The sequence below is a fragment of the Rhinatrema bivittatum genome, chromosome 10 (assembly GCF_901001135.1).
Source record: "Rhinatrema bivittatum chromosome 10, aRhiBiv1.1, whole genome shotgun sequence".
NCBI lineage: Eukaryota > Metazoa > Chordata > Amphibia > Gymnophiona > Rhinatrematidae > Rhinatrema > Rhinatrema bivittatum.
Genome location: NC_042624.1, coordinates 94,484,850 through 94,506,867, shown reverse-complemented (window position 1 = coordinate 94,506,867; position 22,018 = coordinate 94,484,850). Strand labels below are relative to the sequence as shown.

The window sequence follows — 22,018 nt, the reverse complement described above, 5'->3', positions numbered from 1 at the left end:
CCCATAGACTCCCATTATAACTTTGGAGCTATGTTCCCATGTATATCCAGGAAGGTTCTACTATAATGCTTCTGGATCATAAAAGGTATCTCCCATGGGTTACAAATTCATGTAGAAGACATTATTTTATCAGCCACTTTTGACTTTTTTTTTTTTAACCACTTTTCATCTTCTTTCCTCATTTTTTTTAAATAAAATTCTGTTATGGCAAATCTCTATTTTGTAAATTGAATTTGGGTCCTAAAATGTAAATGTTAAAGCAAAATTCTGTTACGTGAGAAGCCATACAATGAGGGATTATTGCTTTATTTAGAGCAGGATGAGAAAGGTGAGGGAGACAGACGGTATCTGCAGTCACCTAAAGACTCTAGGGCCTGATTTACTAAGGCTTTTCTCACATTCTGCGTCTTTGGGGGGGAAGAAAAGCTACATTAATCCAGTCCTATATCTGGTAATGAGCGAGACAGTCAATGGCTCTTAAGTCCCTCTGTGTTTATTTCAAAGTACTTCATCATTTTAAATTGCAAACGTCATACATTCCCGGGGAGCTCTGACTTTCCCTTTCACTATTCTGGTCACAAGGTGATGGACTCTCTAATAAGGGGGTGAATCTGCTTCCAGAACTTTCCTGAGCAGAAATATGATGCAGAAAAAGATACAGCCTCTCTCATCTGCCCAATCAAAACAACTGCTCAACTCGACAATCCCTCCCATTCCCTTAGATTACTCCTGAGCCCACCCCCCTTTCAACCTTATCCCATGACCCCTTGTTCCAGAGTCTCCTCTCCTTTGAAAGGGGCCAACCTACTGAGCATTGATACTTTGGAGGTATTTAAATATCTCTATCATATTTCCCCAGCCCGCCTTTCTTCCAGGCTATAAATGTTTAAATCTTTAAGTCTGTCCCCCACATGCTTTAGAACAAAGACTACTGACCATTTTAGTAGCAGACTCCATACAATTTATTCCAAATTGTATGCAGTTCTATTGCATTTGTCAAACTTATTTCTATAAAGCACTTCTCAAAGATTACTGATCTCAGAGACGTATTTTTATCACACGTGAAAACTGCTTCATTTCTTCACACTGGTATAAAACTTCAAACTTTTCATTTCTCGTCAGTGAATTCTTACAGCACATCATGGTTTTGTGACAGAAGATTTAAAAAAGTAAAGCAATTCAGACTCCTGCAGCCCTGCCCTGGCGGTGTATTTAATTCTATACCTCTGGGGGGGGAATCATGTGACCTTTAAATATTTGTGTTTGTCACTGAAAAGGTTAAAAATAAAGTTCTTTTTAAGCCGGGCTCTCCCTGTTGCATATTTTTCAGATGAATAGTTTTTAAAAGGAGCCACTTATTTTCCCCCCCAACAGTCACAGCAGTTGTCATCTAAATTGGTCCTAACTGCTTTTTATAGACATCAACACGGGCAACCTGCTGCAGTCCTCTTCCTAGTGCCATTAATCACCTAACAGCTGTCCATTAGGTGCCGGTGAAGGCCAAGGGAAAGTCAATGAGAACTTTTAATGCTGCGAGGACGGATGGCACTCTCTCTCTAAAATGATTAAAAACGACCACCTCTCATCTCAGGAACAGGGCCTTCTCTTTCTCTCAGACGGGCAGCACGGTGTCATTTTTTTCGATCGCACAGCTCGGGCACATTTATCAGGCCGAGCGGATCGCTGACGTTGCTCAGGCCCGGCGTACTCGGGCCGGCCTTTCCCGACCTCTCGCCAAGAACGGAACATTTGTTAATATCCGGAAGCTAAAGGTCTTAAATCATCCTGTGTTATGAATGCTAGGCTCTTCTGACTGGAATAAGATAGGGAAGTGGGCACTTCTGAGTTACTGCAAGTAATTACTGGCAACTACACCACCCCATTCACCAGACGGACAGAATCTGGTTAATTCACAACCAGATATGAGGTACACCCCTTAGCAAATATTCCAGCAGTGTATATTAACAACATTAGGCCTGATTTAGTACATTTCCCCACCCCACCTCCGCCACAGCCACAGATTGTAAAAGAAGGCCCATTTATCTGGCAATCTCACCAGACAAAAAAAATATACTTCTGTTCATACACACCTGTGACTTGGTCACATTTCATGATAAACATATGAAGGCAGAGACAGAGAACTGACCCACGGGCCGATACAGTACAGTGGGTCCGACGGAGCGCACTGTTAACCTGCAATTGGACGCGCGTTTTCGACATGCTAGTGTTACCCCTTATTCAGTAAGGGGCTGAAAACGCACGTCCAACGCCCCCGAACCTAATAGCGGCCGCAACATGCAAATGCATGTTGATGGCCTTATTAGGTATTCCCACGTGATTCAGAAAGGAAAATGTGTATCGGCCCGCCAGTTCTTAGGAGGAGGAAGTCCAGGGCAAATCAGCATCCCTTGGCCCCCTCCATGGCACCATCCTCCCCTCTAGCTCCACTCAATATGATCCTCCTTGCTGCCCCCTCCCTCCCGCCGGGAAGAGGATCAGCAGCATTTGTTAACTGCATCTGCCTTCCAGAGCAAAGCTGGCACAGGATGTGGCAAGAGCAGATAACGAGCATTGTTCTCCCACCGGGAGGCCTGCAGTGCTGTCGGGGGCGGACGGCTCACTGGCCGATGCACCAGACATTGCTGAAGCCCCCCAAGTGCAGGGCCCAGGGCAGTTTCTGCGACTCCCTGCCTTAGGGATGATCCCTGCAGACAGGCAGACATGCACAACAAATCCAGCTGGAAAGGAAATGCTTCTGTGAAGACAGCTGAAGTCTGAGCTGCAGGGTGTCATGCTTACCATGGTCAATATATATATTCTATAGCCTCACAAAAAGCGGCTCCCCCATACTCTTTGTTACAGCAATCAATATAAAATGCGCTGAGGGCATTAGGGGAGAGATTAACACACATTTTGGTAACGTCTGTGCATCCGTACACAAACACAAGGACAGGCAGAGGCCGGCAGATGCACAGCTGGCTCCCAAGGTAAATTCAAAGCAGGTGACAGAATCAGTAAGAAGTCAGCCGTCACCTGACGCTGCACTAGTTTCTGAATTATTACCTTGCTGAGGGACGACTGTTGGAAATCACATAACCAATGCAGTAGCCTCAAAAGGTATGGCTGACTTCGGATCTGGAAAGCATAAACGCGTTCTCCCAGCAAGGGGGGAGAAGCCAAATACTTTCACCAAGCACCCTTTCCTACGCTTCGACGCATGATCACAGAGTAATCCAGTCTACCATGCAACATGCAGTTTACTCAGAAGCACGACTGATCAAAGCGCATGCAAGCAAATCCAGCTGAATTATTCTGCACCATCATTGGAAAAAAACAAAAAAAAAATCCAGTCTCTGATTATGGTGCCCGATTGTGTGTGCGCACGCTTTTCAAACCTGCTTTCTTTTTTTGAGCGATCTGGCGAGGTTTGAGCTTTCTATAAAATGCTTGGATCTTCCTTGCAGCTGTAACTTTTGCTTCATCGGCTGCTTTGTACTTGCCTAATCCATACAGGAATACAAACGCAGAGGTCAACAGAAAGCATGCAGAATCGCACTACAAAATGCAGGCCCGTTTCAGGCTCCCCCCCCAGGGCATTGCTGGGCATTTCGTGCCTGTGGGCCCCGCAGGTCAATCTTCAATGTTTCCATTTGAGAATCCTGTGGCGGCCTGGGCTGTGGGAATTGCTTTTACCCCACAGGCTTTGCAGGTGCAAAGTGTGCAGGGGAAAACACAGATGGGAGTCGCAAAACAACATCCCCCATGCATACTTTCAGTGGCAGGCCCCAATTCCACCCAGCACCACCTCGTTTGCATGTGGGGAGAGGGTAAACAATTCTCAAAGGGGACCTTCTCTGGGTTCAAGCATCTGTTTTATCCAAGGAGAACCCCTCTGAAATTTGCTCCCATAATGTAGATTTGCACGCCCTCACTTACTGGTTCCCCCCTCTCTATGAATATAAGTTTCCCCACATTTATCTGTCCATATATATCAATGCTTCCCCTTACTTTAATCGTCCACCAGTGATACTCTGGTTAGAAATTGTAAACTTCAAACACTTGGCATCAATCAGTGTTAAAATATAAGCAAAGCACTGCATAGATTATGATTAATGTTAAAAAAACAAAAAACATTTTTATATCTTTGAGAATTCCCTAAATTTCTCCTTCATTCTCCTTGCCATGTTAGCAAGCGAGAGTCACAAATTCTGTCCTGTACATTGGGTCAGACTGGTCCACACAGGCTCCCATGTCCTAACTTGACATCTCCTGTGGTGTATGATGTCAGCCAGCCCTGCATGTGATGTCATTTTTAAGTCTGTTGCTGACCTGGCTGCTTCTGATAGAAAGGGAGCACAGCAAAGAAACATTAAAAAATAAATTCTAAAATCCATGTCTTAAAATTAGGGAGAGTAACTTTCAAACTGGCACACAAGCAGATACGCGGCCATTTCCTCATTTGCACGCGTCTATGCACGCATGCTATAAAACCGCCTGACTGCACGCGCATGTGTGCCCATTTTGAAGCGGACACGCACCTATGCACGTAAGTCCCACTTCTACAGTGCAAGTCAGGGAATTTTAAAAGAGGCCCGTGTCCACGCCATTGCCAGCTTCACCAGTTCACCCACCAGTTTGCCCATTTAACATCTAGGTCCTCCAAACCCCTCTGGGTAAATAGCTTACACTCCCCCCCCCCCCCCCCCCCCCAGTTACCCTCAGACCTTTAAAACCCCTCAGGTATAGCTAGTTTTATTTTTTAATTTTTTTAAACTTACACCTCCTCCACAGCAGAAGTAAACGTGAGCGGCAGGGGAACCGGGAGTGTGCCCAGGCGTGTAAGTATTTATGCACACATTTCTTGGCCATGCCCCGAAATGCCCCTGCCCCGACCATGCCCTCACCCTGCATGCAGCAGGAGATACGTGTGCATCTGGGCGGCTTTGAAAATTCGGCAGGCACATGCAAGCCCGACTTGGGCATCTCCCGATTCTGGTGCATGCTGAGCTTTTAAAATCTATCTCAAAATGTTTTAACGAGCGGCATGCACATAATTAGAATGTGTGTTTTTGAAATACTAAGCAATACAAAGAGGAAATTCTTTCTTTAAGGTCCTTAATGTTGCTTGATCCTGTTCCATCATCTAATGTCACAGGGCTTAGCTTAAATGCTCTGCCCAGAAAAAGCTCCTTGCTCTCCCGGCATATGAACGTGCATGCAGAGAATTACGGTGTCATTACTGGGCTCGCTTGGAGCTCTTCTCCCTGGGAAGAAGTGTTTTGTTTTGTTTGTTTTTTAAATAAAGTTTTAGATTATTTTGAAAATCTTGTGAACTATTGTCCTAAATTACCCTAGGACATCCTCTGCCTCCTTGTCTTCCCCTCCTCGCATTAGGCTGTAAAGCACAATCTCAGCCAGTCCTTGGGGGTTCTTTAACCTTTTCTTCTAGAAGGTGGTCAGATATTCAATACATACGTCACATATGAAAAGTAAGCAGAGTTGCTTACTTGTAGCAGATGCTTTCCAGGGACAGCAGGATGTCGGTCCTCACACATGGGCAACATCATCAGATGGAGCCTGGCATGGAACTTTGATTTCAATGTTTTTAGAAACTTTGAGCATGCCATATGTTCATTTACCTGACCGCTGCGATGGTCAGGGAGTTCAAAGGATCATTATCTGTGTTCTCCACGCACACAGAGAGTTCAATTCCGGAGCCAATGCTCTGGGGCAGAAGGCCGGCCCTTCTGTAATAATCCACAACTTCTTGTCTTAATGAATAATTTTTATTAGTAAAATGCAAGAAATGAATATATAATTAGTCTTTCTTAGAAGCATAGTGCAGCTAACAGTGACGTACTACCTAGCCTGCTCTGCTCTCTCGCTTTCCCTCTAATACAAGATACATTATTGTCTTATATACATGTATGGCTGACAACGTTTTTTCTTTTTTTTCTCTCTTTTGTTTTGGGATGGCTCCCTTATTTGGAATGGGAACCTTTACCTAAACTAATGATGTCAAAGTACCGTTATCCGATATACTCCCCCCATTCCGTGTTCAGTAACTAGGCCTTGAGCTGGAGACAGTTCTCTACACAAACTGCTTCTGTTTCTCATCCAAGGTCTGTTTTGCCTGCTTATAAAGGCAAAATATATTCTTTTCTCTTGTGCAAAACTGTTCCATGAATTTCATTATTTAATCCAGATTATTAACACATCCATGCAAGGGCCCCCTCGCTCTCAAATTTTGATTAGGCTTGGAGAAACAAACTCCAAGGGAGTTTTGTGAAGACTGACATCCTGCTATCCTCAGAGAACACTTATTAGATGTTAAGTAACTCTGTTGTCTAAGAGGTCATGCAGGAAGGCAGTAATCTAGCTACAGACTACCCAGAATAGAAAATCCAAAATAGTGCCCACTGGCACAAACATTTTGGTTGCAACAAGCCATTTTTTGTATTTTCTGTATGTTTTATAGCAGCAGCATGAAACCTAAATAACAAGCCTGGGGAGGGGAATGGAGAAGATGATAGAGTTAAGTTCTGCCCTTCAAAGAGACTCCTCAGGACAGACTGGCCAAACCTACTGTCACGTCAGGAGTCCCTGTCAAAGCAATAGTGTGAGAGGTGTGTAGCGAGAACTCCTCTTCGCAGTGGATCCCATCCAAGGAGGCCGATCTTAAGTGAGTTACCAACAGTGCCGTGGTTCTGATACTATAAGCTTTAACATACCCCATCAGATTCAGGCCTGCCTGAGCATAACAGAAGATGCGATCTACTAGCCAGTTAGAAAAAGTGCCCTTGACAACAGATACTCCAGGTCTGTTGGTATCTAAGGCCTTCGGTCAGCTCCAGTCCACTTTTGTGGTCTGGGAAAGAATGCTGGAAGGACACCTGATTGATTAAGGTAGAAGTTTGACACCATCTAGGCAGGAACTTAATAAGGTGGTTCTGTGCACATAATCCCTGTGAAAACACTTGGTATACAGTGGATAAGTCACTAGGGCCTGGAGCTCATTGACTCTGAGGGCAGAAGTTACCACCATCAAAAATATGACCTTCCAGGACAGGCTTCTAGTCTCAAAGAGAGCTTTCATCAAGTGGGTCAATACCACACTGAGGTCCCTTGACAGAGTGGGAGGATTCATGTGAAGAAAGCCTTATATGAAATGGAAACTGACAATCAAGGGCTGTAGATAGCTGGATGTAACTTCTACATGGTGGTAATAAGCACCAATTGCATTAAGGAGAACCCTAACTGAGTTGGTCTTAAGACCTATTTCTGAAAGATGTAGAAGGTAATCAAGCAGTTTTTGTGTGGACCAAGAGAAAAGATCAAACTTCCTGCACAGCAACCCATAAGACATCCTTATGGAATCCCTCTTGGAAGACAGAAGAACACAAGACAAATGCAAAGCTACCCTCTCAATATCCAGGCTGTGAAGGCTAGGAACCTGATGTTGGGATGGCACATGAGAGTTGGAAATTCTCTAGCCTGACTGAATTGCTGCTATACATTTCCTCCAGGAATGGAAACCAACCCTATCTGGCCAATAGGGCACTAAGAGAATTATAGTTCCCCAGTCCCTCCTGAATTTCAACAAGTCTTTGCCACTAGAGGTATTAGAAGAAACAGATACAGTACGCCCTGATCCCAACTGAGAGCGAAGATGTTCAAGACTAGTTTTCCTCAAGTCCCTTTCTGGAGCATAACAGCTGGACTTTTCTGTTCAGAGAGGATGCAAGCAAATCTACCAGGGATGTGCCCCACTTGTGGAATATCTGGATTGCTACCCACCCCTCTACAGGGACCATTTGTGGAGTTCCAGAAACCAACTCAGCCTATCCACCAGGACATTCTCCTCACCTGCCAGATGCGTAGCTGTGAGGCCCATTCCCTGACAGATGTCCAGTCTCACATCTAAACAGTCTCTTGAAACAAGAGGTACAATACCATGCCTTCCTGCTTGTTGAAGCAGAATATCATGGCCACTTGATTTTCCATCTGGATGAATATAATTGTGTTGGCCAACAGATGTCTGAAAGCCTTCAGGAGAGTACTGAACTGCCCTTAGCTCTAGGAAGTTTATCTAATGAAGTTTTTCCTGAGCAGAACAAAAGCCTTGGGTGCAGATTCCCTCTACATGGACTTCTCAGCCCAGGCTGGACTCATCCATGGTTAAGACAATTTGCACTGGAGGAATTTGGAAGGGTATTCTCCTGGCCAGATTGCAATGAAATCAGTCAACCAAAGCAAGGGAGTCTTTCAGATACTGGGTGATGAGGATACTGTCCCGAAGATCTAAAGTGGCCTGATTCCAGTGGAATCCGAGGATCTGTTGGGCTCGTCCCATATGAAGATGTGCCAAGGGAGTAACATGGACTGTTGATGCCATGAGGCACAACAACCTCAATTTGTCTTATGCTGATGCCTGCTGACTTATTCCTAACCTCTCAATTGCGGTATCAATGTGTTAATCCTATCCTGTGGAAGGAAGGCTCTTGTTGGAGTCATAACTAGCAGCACTTCTATAAATTCCCATTAAGGTAAGGGACTTGTGGGATTTGCAGTAGTTAATGACGAACCCCAGCAACTGCAACAACTGGATTGTTTTCCTCATTCATTTCTGCAGCACTTCCTTGAGATATGCTCTTAAATCGGCCAGTTGTCTAGGTAGGGAAACAAATGTACCTCCAATTTGTGTAGAAGCACCACCACCACTGTGAGACATCTTGTGAAAAATGATACGCATGGCATTCACACCAGACCAAACAGCAATACTGGAGATGGTGGCTCCCTACTACAAATCTGAGACATATTTCCAGATCACAGGAAATATCTATGTTGGTGTAAGCATTCTCTAGATTTAGAGAACATTCCCAGCCCCATTTTCAAGAATGAGAATTAAGGTGCCCAGGGTAAGCATCTTGAACTTTTTCCCTCTTCAGGAACTTGCTCAAAGCCCTTAGGACTAGGACAGGATACTGTCCTCCTGTTTTCTTTGGAACTGGGAAGTACTTTGAGTAAAATCCCTGCCCTCCTTTCCCTGGTGGAACAGGCTGTATTGCATTAGCCTCTAAAAGGGAGGAGAGCTTCTTTTGTAGCAATTCCTGGTGCTGAGACCCAGACCAAGCAGGTTTCACTGGAAGATTTGGAGGTATATGTAATAGGCATAATCTGTATCCTTTTCTGGGCCAACAGTGTACATAAAACCTTAGCCTGCCTCTGTCAGGAAAGTTTTCTAGCATGGATACCGGGATCTCAGCAATGCTCTCCTTGATCTAGTCAAAACTCTGATCCATGTTTTGGCTAGGGTGTTGGTTGTAGCTCTGGGGCCCTCTGCTGCCTCAAGCAAGCATGGGGAACTTGTAGCTAATAGGACTGAGGAATTGGAGGAAAACACCTCCTCAGCTGATAGAAATGTCTGCTCAACGCTCCACTTGGGTGCTTCCTGTTTGAAAAGGGAGGGTCTAGATAGAAGAGAGAGTTTGAAGCATCGTACAGTGCTCTTTAATCTCAGTCACTACTTCCTTGAACTTATTTCCAAGGAGATTCTCTCCATTGCAAGGCACATCAGTGAATCTTTTCTGGACATTTGGCCACAGGTCTGAAGCTTGCAGCCAGATGAATATGCAGGCAACAATACTCACTGCAGAAATTCTTGATGCAGTTTCAAAAACATCAAAGACTGGCTGGACCATGTGCTTTCCACACTCCATGCCCTTGTCCACCAGTGACTCCAAGGTTTTACACTACTTCAAAAGAAGCTGCTTTGTAGTCTCTTTTATGCTCTTCAAAATGTCCTTCTTGTACTGGTTCAAAAAAAGCTCATAGGATACTACATTGGCATTGAGCACAGCTCCCTGAAAAGCCTTCCTCCAAAGCAAGTCCAGGATTTGAGAATCTTTCCCTGGGGACATAGAGGAATGGGTCCTAAACTCTTGGCTTTCTTGAGAGCGGATTCAATCACCACCGATTGGTGAGGCAGCTGCTGTTTTTCAAATTCCTGAGCCTTCTAGACACAATATATTGCGTCTGCCTTTTTATTAACTGGGGCCATAGAGAAGGGACTCTCACACATCATCATTTGCATTTCCTGAAGGATCTCATGGATGGGCTGCCATGTTATCCTTTGGGAGTTCCACAAACTGGAGGATATCTAGCATCTTGGCCCTGGACTCTTCCACCTTTAACAAAGTAAATGGAATGCTGTTCGCTATCCTCTTCAAGTCAGCAAAGGTGAGGTCCTCAGGAGGAGACCTTCTCTTTTTCAGTAGAGGAGAGGGGTCTGAGGGGAGACCTATTGACCCCGCCTAATCAATGAAGTCCTTAAATCCATAGCTATACCCCCAGGAACACTTAGAGTCTGATCCCAACTTGTATGTCAGGGGCATGGATTTGTATGTCAGGGGCATGGCAGCAGACAAGGCCTCAGAGAGGGCAGCACTTGTCTATTGGGGCCTAGACTCCAATGAACTCCTGAACCTCTGAAAAGCTTCTTCCCTTAAAAGAATGTAGATTATCATTGGTGTGGTAGTACCCAATGTCAGTTCCTATCCTGAAACCGGTATTGGGGGCCCTTCTGCCAGGTGCTAGCAAGAATTCCAGTAAGAGCTGGACATCCATCTCCAGGGATGCCAACGCCAGTGCACAAATGCTCTGCATTTACAATCCAGGGCCTCGGCGGCAGGAGGAGAGGCCATATCTTGCTAGGATACCAGAAGTGTGTCAGTGGCCGACAACTGACCCTCAGACATTGCCCAAGATTTCCAAGACTATATGAAGGATAAGCTCTCCTCTCTATGGTAACACTGTGGGGGATTCAAGGCTGCCACCAGAACGTCCCTGCTCCCAGCATCACGCATTGATGGAGACCTCTGCCTATGCTTCTTGGGCTTCAATGCTGGAACCAAAGAAGCTGCACCCTTTGCTCTCTTTGGCTGGGAGACGTCAGATGACAGTCTGTCCTCCTGGTCCCATCTGGTGCTCAAAAATGAAAGGGATCAATGTCCTCCTGAAGTCGATACATTGCCAGCGGTAAGTGCAGCTCCTGGGTCCCTCGATGTTGATGCCTCCACCAATGGGCTGGACTGACAAGTTCCAAAGTGCTTCTCCATGAACTCAAAATGGGAATGACACCCTCTTGGGAGGGTGAGGGTCATAGTTGTGCAATGGTCATGGTCAGCCCCCAGGAAAAGGACACATCTATTATTAGGATCCGTGATGGACATGAATCTGTCACACATGGGGCACATGTTAAAGTCACTGGCTTTCTTTACCTTCTGGGGCACTGGATGAAAAATTAACAAAGGAAATCAAACTACTCCATGACAAGAAAGACCCCGACTAATCCCGCCTCAATGCACTGGTTCTGTGCATCACGCAGCTGACAAAAAAAATAAGAAAATTTGAAAAATGCTCGCATATCTACCTAAAGAAGGTTAAAAGAGATGTAAGAAGACCATGGAGCTCCTGGAAAGCAAATTTTCCTAAGAACAGGACAGAAAAAATTAAAGCATAAGGAAAAAAAGATGAGAGTGAAGGGACCCCCGTATGGATATGTGGTAGTACAGTATGCTGCACAATCCTAGCAGGGTATGCTCAAAGTTTCCAGAAACTTTGAAATCAAATTTCCGTGCCGAGCTCCATCTGATGTCACCTGTATGTGAGGACTGACATCCCGATTGTCCTCAGAGAATATCTTTATTATAAAACTTTGCTTTTTTTTGAGCCGCTATACAGTAAATTATGATTAATGAATTTTGCTTCTATAAAAAACAGAGAAAGAAAATAATGAACCTTGTCTATCCTCCCGCTCAGATTCACTGTCAGAGTATCTGTCATCTTCGTCTTTCTCACTGACATCAGATGTCTCATGCTGTCTCTGTGACAAGTTTTTACTTTCCTTTTCATGGTCTAAATCATCTTTTTCATCATCTGAGGTTGACTTTGAATTTCCATTCTTTTGATCATCAGCCTGTCCTCTTTCATTGTCATCCGGCTTCTCTTCGTATACTTCAAAATCTTCATCATATTCTTAAAAAAAAGAAAGAGAAAAAAAACTCTACAATAAAATGGATTTTAAACCATTGTATCTTGTTTCATGTGTAATCAGTTTCTTACCCCCTTTTCTACAGCATGGTTTAGTTTGTACCCAGTTTGCAAAGAACAAAGCTAGAAGTGCATTTTACTTTTTAGGAGTTGGCTCCTGTCTTATTCCAATATAAAAATGAATTTAGGCTTTTCCAGGGGAATAAAAAATGCTTCCATACACCTGAAAACTGGCTGGGTAAATTGTTTAAACGTAGTCCAAAGCAAACATATACAACAACTTTTAAAAGAATAGTATGTTAAAAATATATAGATATACAATAACTTTTACATTAAGCTTTAAAGAACGAAAGACAAGGGCAAGGTCTTCTCAGATGAATCTGATCAATTTCTTTAATTGGGTGACCAGAGTTTGATCAGGGGAGAATGCTAGATTTAGTGTACTTGGATTTCAATAAAGATTTTGGCACGGTTCCACACAGGCAACTTATAAATAAACTGAGAATTGGCCCTAAAGTGACTGGGAAACTGATTCAGTCGGAGGCAACAAACAGCAGTGATAAAAGGAGTCCACTCTGAGGAGAGTGGCGTTATTAGAGGTGCGGACCGGCTCTTTTCAATATTTTTGTGCGCAATATCGCGGAAGGATGGTCGGGAAAGGTTTGTCTTTTCCAATGATACCAAATTCTGCAACAGGGTAGACAGCTAGAAAGGTGAAGGGATCTAGCAAAGCTCGAGGAATGGTCTAGGGTCTGGTACCTAAGATTTAATGCTAAAAATGCAGATTCATGCATTTAGAATGCAAAACCCAAGGGAGAGATACAGAATTGGAGGTGAAATTCTTCTAAGCACAAAGAAAGAGTGGGATCCACAGGTGATTGTATCTGATGAACTTAAGGTGACAAAAAACAGGTATATAATGTGACAGCAAAAGCCAGAAAGATGCTTGGGAGCATAGCGAGAGGAATGGTCAGAAAAAAATGAGATCCATATTCAGACACTGTCCAGCTAGCAAAGTTAGCCGGATAAACTTATATGGCGAACTTTGGAGGTATATTTAATAGTGAAACCACACTATGAATACAGCTGGTTCTCTGAAAGTTAGCTGGCTAACTATAGCCACTTAACTTTAGGACAGCTCTCTGGTCCAACCAAACTTAGCCAGCTAAGTCAATTCCTCTAAGTTATGCCCTCGGAATGCCCCTAACTTAGCTTCCTAAATTCTAGGCATCTAAACTTACTAGGAGTTTAGAATTTATCCGGATATATGTCCAAATATTCATTTAGCTGACTAACTTCTGAGTTAGTTGGCTAATGCTTTTGAATATGGACCTCAAAGACAATAGTGCCCCTGTAAAGCTCCCTGGTGAGACCTCACTTGGAATACTGTGTATAATTCTGGATACCGCACTTTCAAAAGGATACAAACAGGATGGAGTCGGTCCAGCGGGAGACTACTCAAATGGTCAGTGATCTTCGTACTAAAAGCATATGAAGATAGACTTAAAGGATCTAAACACTTATACCCTAGAGGAAAGGCAGAATAGGCAAGGTTTCCATGTACAGGAGGTGAGCCTCATTCAAAGGAAAGGAGACTCTAGAACATCTGAATTCAGGAAAGCATGGGATGAGCACAAGGGATCTCTCAGGAAGTGGTAGGGATTGTAAAGTTGAATAGTTGGTGTGGATGGGCAGACTAGATAAGCCGTAATGGTCTTTCTGTCATCTCATTTCTGTGTTTAAAATCAAACTATATATATCAGATAGGGAAAGATTAAATGAGGCTATAGGAAAACCTCATTTCATTTATTAACTCAAAGTGCTTCCATCTGAAGAACCCAAGTGGTTTGCCTCAAAATACCAACATAATTAATTTACCGGTAATTAGTTTAAAATAAACGAAAACAAGTTAGATAGAGAAGAGACCTTTATGGGTCCGATTTTATTTAGGCAACTGATGCTTTTAAAATTAATTTAGGGACTAGTGGGCATAAAAGTACCTCCCCCGTAACCCCGTTTCATGAGTTCTTTTATGTGCACTGGGAGCAGGAGTTCTATGGGGCGGAGCCCAGGCTTATGTGCACACTTTCAGTATTTTCCAAAGTATGCGTGTTCAGTTACCATTGCTCAGAGCAGGTACAATTGTGTGCGTGGACAATTCCGCGTGCTCCCTGCCAATTAAGGAAGGATTTTCAAAGCGAACGTGCGCACATAAAACTTGCTTTGAAAATCCTCGGGGAAAGGCTGTGTGTACATTGCACCTCTATGGAGGAGATATAAAATGGCCCTCTGTAAGAGCATTGAGGGGTCACTGTTCCAAAAGGGTGTGTCCTGCTAACGTTTGAAGATAAATGGGGAAAAAACCCCAAGGTCTGAATATTCAACCCCGCCAGGCAGTTACATTTTAACTGGATAAGGAGGCGGCGGAGGCATTAAAGGGGTGTGGCTCGCGTTTATCCAGCTAGCCTCGAGCATCAGGACTAGCCAGATAATGTCATCTCGCTAACTCTGGTTGGAAAAAGTTGCAGACCTGAAGTTAGCCAGATAAGAAGGAAAAAAAAAAAAAGAAAAGATAGTGGCCAAGCAACAGTCATTCCCTTTCTTGCTCGTCAAATCTGCGCAACCAAAAACACAAGTTTTCAAAAAGACATAAGGACGTGTAAATATCCTGCTTCTCAAATACCATCTTTAGGGTTTTCCTCATTATCTTGCTCTTCCTCCATTTTGTCTTTCATTACTTCTCCATCCCCCTCGCTTTTCTCCTCTGTCATCTCCCTGTCTTCTCCGTACGATGAGGAGGAGGAGGAGGAGGCTGCTGAAACAGACCCTTCTCGGCTCGTGCCTTCCTTTTCACCAGGTTCGTCATCCATCGGACACTCCACTTGTCTGTCCTCATCATCTTTCTGTTTTTTGGGTGGAGGGGTGGGTTTTTTATCAAGACCCATTGCAATTATGCACCTGATAAAAACATATGAAATGCTGAATGGACAAAGCATTTTCCAAAAAAAACTAGAAAACAAATTGAAAGAAAGAAAAAAAAAACTATTGCAACATCGATAAACTGTTATTAACCAAGTCGGCTTAAGAAATAGCCACTACTTACCACTGCCCGATAGCAGCATGGGATCTATTTAGTGTTTGGGATCCTGCCAGGTACTTGTGGCCTGGATTGGCCACTGTTGGAAACAGGATACTGGGCTTGATGGACCCTTGCACTGACTCAGTATGGCAAATTCTTATGTTCTTAACATCTGATGTATGCATAACCTGTACCTTAGCTTTTAAAACTACTTTTCACAGTAATATTTATTGCAAAGGAGAATGCACTAATTTCATGTTCCGTGACCATAAATGTAGGATAAAAACAGCTGTATGGGTATCTGGATATTTTCAAAAGGCTAAGGAAGTTTTATGAATAAATGTAAAATCCAACCATGCACTATTGCCCATGTACTGACAGGCAGAGCGTGCAGTGTGGTGAGATGCACTGGTAGTCTGTGCTGGCATTTTGTGCACCAGCAGGCACGAGAGATGCACCCTTTTAAGAGCACCAATTCTGCTCTCCTAAACAGTTCACCTTAAATCTGTGGCATGAAGTTCTTATTCTGTCACTGTGTATGTGGCAGTGCATGGCTGAAACCGTACAAACAGAGTAGCACAGCAGAATCCGCAGTCACTTTTAAGGCGTATTACGCTCCTGCCCAGAGAGGAGGCTAGGGAAGGGGTAGAGGTGGGAGGAAAAGACAGTGGTGGTAGACAGAAGGATGATGGAAGAAAGGTGGAAGCTGAGAGGGTGAGCCAAAAGGGAGAGGGTATGAGAGGAAGTGCAAGAATATTATCACTTTTTTTTATTTATTTCAACTTGTTATTCTGCTGGAAGGACAGGAAAAAGGCACAATTTAATGAATGGAACATCATGTTTGCTAAAATGCAAAAGCTGGTCCTTTGGCGAGAACGTCTTTGAAATGTCACCTGAACACACGTCTGCTTCTTTATTAGCTAAATTGAGAGGGCAATTTCAGAAAGACCACATAGCTGCAAAGTTTGTGGGACTTTGTAGCTAATTTTTAAAAGGGGAACCATGCAGGAAGTTTCTCTTGCAGAATTGCCTACTTTGCACCTGAAATTTGGGTAGAGAGAAAATGGCTGGAAAATATCATAAGTAAATCTGAAAACCAAGACAACACTCCTTGTTTTCCTAACCTGCCCTCTCCCCAAATCCCTCATCCCCTCGCTCCCCCACACGTGCGCTCTGTAGTAGCCCGACATTTACCCGGGTGAATAACGATTTATCTGGGTAAATTGGCTGGCCGAACGTTGCCCGTGTAAATGGCTTTGAAAATGGGCCTTCAGGAGCGGTTGCAGATCTGTGGATACAATGGCAGCAAGCTCATTTTGAAAGAGAAACCCTCTTCTCCCTGCGCAGAGTTTTGCTTTGAAAATCCGGCTGGCAGCACACAGCAGGGACTGCGTACTTTTGCCCTACTTTATCTCCCCCTCCGACCCCACCTCGCCCCTTTTTTGTCGCGGGTAACAATGCCTCAGAAAGCAGTGCGGGTACTTTTTCCTGCAACAAAGGAGCAGAGGTGGGACGAGATTTTCAAACAATCCATTTCCACAGGTAAAAAGCGAAGCGGCTTCAGAAATTGCCCTCCCCGTATTCAGGAACCCCAAAATACAATTAATTCCCTTATAATAATACTGGGATCGTTACTTTCCTAGCATACCTTTTCCAGCACTTAGTATTAATTATTTACTCTCACAGTTTTTAACAAGTGCCTTATTTACAAGTAATTCCAGAGTAATTAAAAAGTACAGTAATTATAGCTATTTAGCATTTTAATTACTCCCGATTCGCTTGTAAATAAGGCACGCTAATCACCACAACTTTATTCCAGATACCCACTTCAAAGACATGCTGAAGAATAGGCATCAGAGAAAAGAAATCTGCAAATAATTTACAAAACCCTGTCTGAATTTGAACATGGCCATTGAATAGTTGAAAATCCCACTTTAAGACGCCAAGTTTTAAAGGAACACAGAAGGAAAAACTGTCTCAGTACATGAAAGAAAAAAAAAAAAAAAAAAAAGGAGACCTAAACGTCATGCAATTAGGATTTCATCGTTGCTGACTGAGAACCCAAGTGAATGAATGCAATTACCGTTGGAAGGCCGTGCACCACTGCGTACGTGGCAGATCATTTTAAAATTATGCAGAACACCAGACGGTAGCAATACAAACCTCCGCCCATGAATCCACGCGCGGCACTGGATTTACAGACGGGCATCTTCACGCTGCCAATTCATTTCTATCACAGGGCACCGCCAGGGCGACCTTAAACGCGAGCTTACGGACACTGCCCTCCCGCGACATGGCTAATCTGCGGCGCGTTTAGGTCGGGAAGGTAAAAAGGTCTGCCTGTCGATGGCGATCGTCAAATCCTCACGCAGATCGTTCGATAAAAAAAAAAACCTACAAGTGGCAACAGCAGGGGTGAACGACCCGGCGCTTTGGTTTTGAGAACGGGAGCAAAGCCCATGAATATAAAGCACGCCCCACTAGGGACCCTTCAAAAGCTGCCTCCCCCTTAAAAAGGATGGCACAGCTCAAGCTCCGGTAAATACGGAAACGGCGGACCGATTTAAACGCTCGCCGCCTTCGCCCCTCTTGCCGTACCTGTAGCAAGGAGAAGCACCTTCCACGCTGACCAAGCCGAAGTGCCCATGTTTGCCTCCCAGCCTGGCGCCTCTGCGATGCCTGTACTCGCAGCACGAGCTGACTCTGTCCACCTGCAGCCCGTTCAGGTACAGGGTGAGACTGAAGGGAAACCCCCGATGGCGCCTGGAGGTGAACTGAAAAGTCTCTGCAATAAAAAAAAAAAAAAAAAGAAGAGAAGATGGAGTTCACCGAGTGCATGGCAAGAGGTGTTCATGAATATTCATGGTGCGCGAAGAAGATCAACAGCAGTGACAGGCGTCAGCTGGCACTCACATGGTTAATATCGCACAGTGTCCTCTGCCATATTACGCTACACTGCTAGCAAAATTGTTTTCGACAATTCACTTGTCCGTTCCCTTTTTTTTTTTTTTAATCTGCTTCAAAAATGTGAAAAGCACTATTAATTTTGATATGGCCATCTGTCTGCTGCAGGAGCTGTTGAAACATGGTGCTGAACAGCAGTGAAATGCCCTGTAATAAACTCCCCAGGGTTTACTGGGCATCCTTGTTCATTTTTAAAATTTATTTCACTCCTGAGGACACAGCAGTGGTCAGAGTCTTTGAAAGCTTCACATACCCGGCCAGGTCCACCAGCACAAATGTAAGTCTGGATGCTGAGGACGGCTCATGGAAAGAGATTAATACAGCACATGTACTAAACGGGAGTCCTCAAAAGAAGTTTGAAAATCAGGTACCGGGATGAAGAAATAAAAGATGCACACCTTTTAGCACCCTGGCACCTCCCACCCCAAAAATAAATAAATAAATAAAAGATTCTATATAAATACCACACATACGGACAGGAGACCTAGGAAAAAGATCAAAAGAAGAAACACCAGAGCCAAAAAAAAAGCAGTCAAGTTAGTACATCTTGAGCGATCTAGCTAGGAGTACCACTTTACGAGAAAGTTGTGGTTTCTCATAATTCTCGCCTTGTTAAATCACAGGTTTTTTTCTTAACACTTATAAAGTCAGAGGTGACAAACTGTGTTGGCATCCCTAGCATATTTTGGTATCTAAACCTCCACGCTGCTCAACACCACAATTATAGCACACTTCAGATTTCTCCCCTCACTCTACCTTTAACTCTTTTCTCCAGGAAAAGTCTACCATATGCCATTCTGTTTTGCTCCTATGCTGTCTGCTTCATTTGGCCCAACTGACTTTCTTCTCTCCTTTCACACCAAAAGGTCACCAAATTTACGTTGGACCTTGTCGTCTTCTTCCTCTTAAAATACCAAGTTTTTAGTTCCTTTATTCTATTCTTTTCTACATTCTGCTATTGTTTATCGCTTCTTTTAGTTACATGTAGCCAGTCCAACCTCTATCAGCCTATTTAACTACTTTCTTTTCTCTCAACAATGCTCAAAATGTGCATCTGTAATGGAACTGCTTATTCTAAGTCTGACTACTCTGGCTAACGATGTAATCAGAAGCTAGGCCTTAGTGGACTCAGGGCTCTCACACTGATATATATCATGCGACTGTGAAGGGAAGAGGTAAAGAGCAGATGTGCAGAATCACAAGAAAAGGCCAGTTGTTTTGAGAAAACTATACTTTCAGAAGCGCAGATGGAAAGGGGGGGGTCTGACTGAGGGAGAGATTTTGCAATTCTGATCATCTAAAAGCAACAGAGCTGCTCTTCAGGGCTCTTGTGGCATTGCTTTATTATTGTAACTATTGCCTTTGCTCTTTATGTGTGTAATACCTTTGCTGCATTGCTTTCTTCTGGGTGTATAATGAAACACTTCTATTCTGGAATCTACAGTGTGCAGACTATAAACATGAGTGAGTATGTGTGTGTGCTTTGGGCTAACAGATCCTGTCGGGGATACTGGTTTGGATTTTGTGTTCAGGTCAGCGGGTCTCATCAAGAAGGAATGTGCTTGGGGGTAGGCGGGGGAATACCAACCCTGTTTGAGTTTCAGAGTAGGAAACCTCCCCTGGAAAGGGGCCTGAGTGAACCTGCAACAGCATCGTATCACCAGACTCTGAACTTGTATTATTCTATTAATGCTACTAACTCTTTCCAATCTGAATCTATGCCAGATCACGCAATGGAATCTGATTCTCCTTCACTCATTCAAGCGCCCTCACACAGCTGCTGCTCCCTGCTCGTCTGCTATTCTCTTTCCCTTGGATCTTTCAGCTGCCACTGACACCATGGACCATCCAGTTCTCTTAAGTGACTTGTCAACTTTTGGATTTTACGGCTTGGTTCATGCTGTATATCTTTCCAAACACTCTTAGGATTCCGCTCAACAATTCCTAGTCAACTTGGTTTTCACTCTCTGTGAGAGTTGTACGGGACACTTTTCCCTGTATGTATTCATTCCCCAGGTGCCTTCACCATTCTTTTGCCAATGACACTCTGATCTCTTTGGTTCATCCATCCTTCCCCCCCGTTTCTGCCCAGCTTTCATCCAGTCTCTCTGGATACATTCACGCTTCTCAATAATGCATGCTAAAACTGAATGCAGGTATTTCCCTGCTTCTGCTCACATTCCTCAGCTTTTTGACAGCACATCCCCTTTCTATATCTGACACTAAGTCTCAAGGGCACCCTTCACCCCATTCTCTCCTCACTCTATTTTTAGCTTCTGCTCCTCTCTTTAGCATCGGCTGCAAAACATAATTTACTGAACCTGCTCTGCCTCCACATGCTTTGCCCCTCTCTGAGTTTGACCACTGCATTCAGTTATTGAAATCTTCCAACAAAGAAGGTAACCTCTTGCCTTGTAGTATCTACATTCTGTTCAGCAGGTTTCCTCAACTTTTTTTTCACCCCAGATAGAAAACTCACATCTAGCTTGTTTATCCTAATGCCTAATTCCTATGTTGTTTGCTCTCTTCTTGATTCAATGGTTCACCGAACTCTGTATGGCTTTAAAACATTTTGGAGGTAAATGGAGTTTGCATGCATAAATGGGCTTTTGAAAACTGATACTTTTACACACGTAACTCCTTTGAAATTCACTCTATAGGACTGAATTTTCAAAAGATTTTGTGCGCATAAATGGGCTTTTGAAATTTGCTACAATATATACCACTTTTATGCCTGTAACTCCTTTGAAACTACATTCCTTTGTATTTACACTTTAATGTGAGAGGCCTCGGATAGGGCACCATTAAAAACCAAAATATATAAATTAGGGCCTGATTAAGGCTTTTTTTCCACATTCTGTATCTATGGGACTGATGCTTTGTTAAAAAGGTGCTCTTCAACAGGAACGAATGTTCATAAGTTGACGATTACGGAGGATTCGATTCCATTCAAAACCTTTAAGGGGTGGGGTCTCAATTGTTTTGGTACGATTTTTATGTGTTGTGTATCCCAACCTGCTCAGCACGACTGGTTCGCTATAAGCGAGCTATAAATGATTTTAAATAAATACATAAATACTTCACGCCTCTCTCATTCTTTTCTTTTCCACTTCCAAAACCAAATGACAACACAAAAACAGTAAGGAGCTTGGTCAGGAAGAGCTTTTTTTGGGGGGGGAGGGGGTGAAAACATGGAACCAGCAGTCTCAAAGCACGGGAGTAGGGAAGGGAAGCAAGTTAATTTGATTTTTGGCTATAATAAAAAAAAAAAAAGATAGTGAACTGCAGCCGTGGTCTGATGAGCACAGTGGGTAGCAAGATCTTAGGGGAAAAAAGAAAGTAAAAACTGATCTGCCTTGTAGAATTAAGCAGCAAGTAACTAATGCTCCTTGCCTAAAAGAGCTTAGCTGTAGCTTACATTCTTGCTGAAAACTATTTTAAAAAGTAGGCATACAAAGGGTTAAATGATACAGGTAAATTAGATGCAGTTAGAAAAAAAAAAAAAAAAACAGATCCCACATAGGAAACCTTGCATGGTGCACAACTAAGATGGATTATCCTTCCTTTGCCCATAGGGTGTTTCTATGGTCCGATATATCCTCACGCGAGAGATCTCCCCACCCCCACATTGCCATAAACTCCTTACCTCCTTCTAGTAGTTTGCCCTTATAGACGCACAAATTCTCTCCACCGCAGTGCTGCTGAAGAGCTTTGATCTCATCTCTGTAGTCAGTATCATCGTGAGACAAGTGCACACTTTTTCCTAGATAGACCATTGTAATGGCCACGTTGCTGTGTACTGAGATTTTATGAAATTTACCCAAGTCCTATGAGAAGAGTAAAAATAATGTATTAGACTACATGGTCTCTCCATCTATATGCACTCACACACATTATATACACAGATAGATATGATATACACAC

The 22,018-nt window shown here is 43.6% G+C and overlaps 1 protein-coding gene across 3 annotated transcripts in view; it reads right to left on the bottom strand.

The window, feature by feature from the left end:
• The window catches only part of ERICH3 (glutamate rich 3), a 73,420-nt gene that overhangs the window by 23,130 nt on the left and 28,272 nt on the right, over nucleotides 1-22,018 (bottom strand). For 2 of the 3 annotated variants that reach the window (XM_029617563.1, XM_029617565.1), the window contains exons 8-12: nucleotides 21,741-21,921; nucleotides 17,729-17,915; nucleotides 14,735-15,009; nucleotides 11,800-12,036; nucleotides 3,396-3,500 (exon numbers count right to left, since the gene is read on the bottom strand). In XM_029617563.1, coding sequence (XP_029473423.1) covers nucleotides 3,396-3,500; nucleotides 11,800-12,036; nucleotides 14,735-15,009; nucleotides 17,729-17,915; nucleotides 21,741-21,921 — 985 coding nt within the window. The remainder of the gene's footprint in view (nucleotides 1-3,395; nucleotides 3,501-11,799; nucleotides 12,037-14,734; nucleotides 15,010-17,728; nucleotides 17,916-21,740; nucleotides 21,922-22,018) is intronic. The other variant, XM_029617564.1, reaches the window with a different exon arrangement.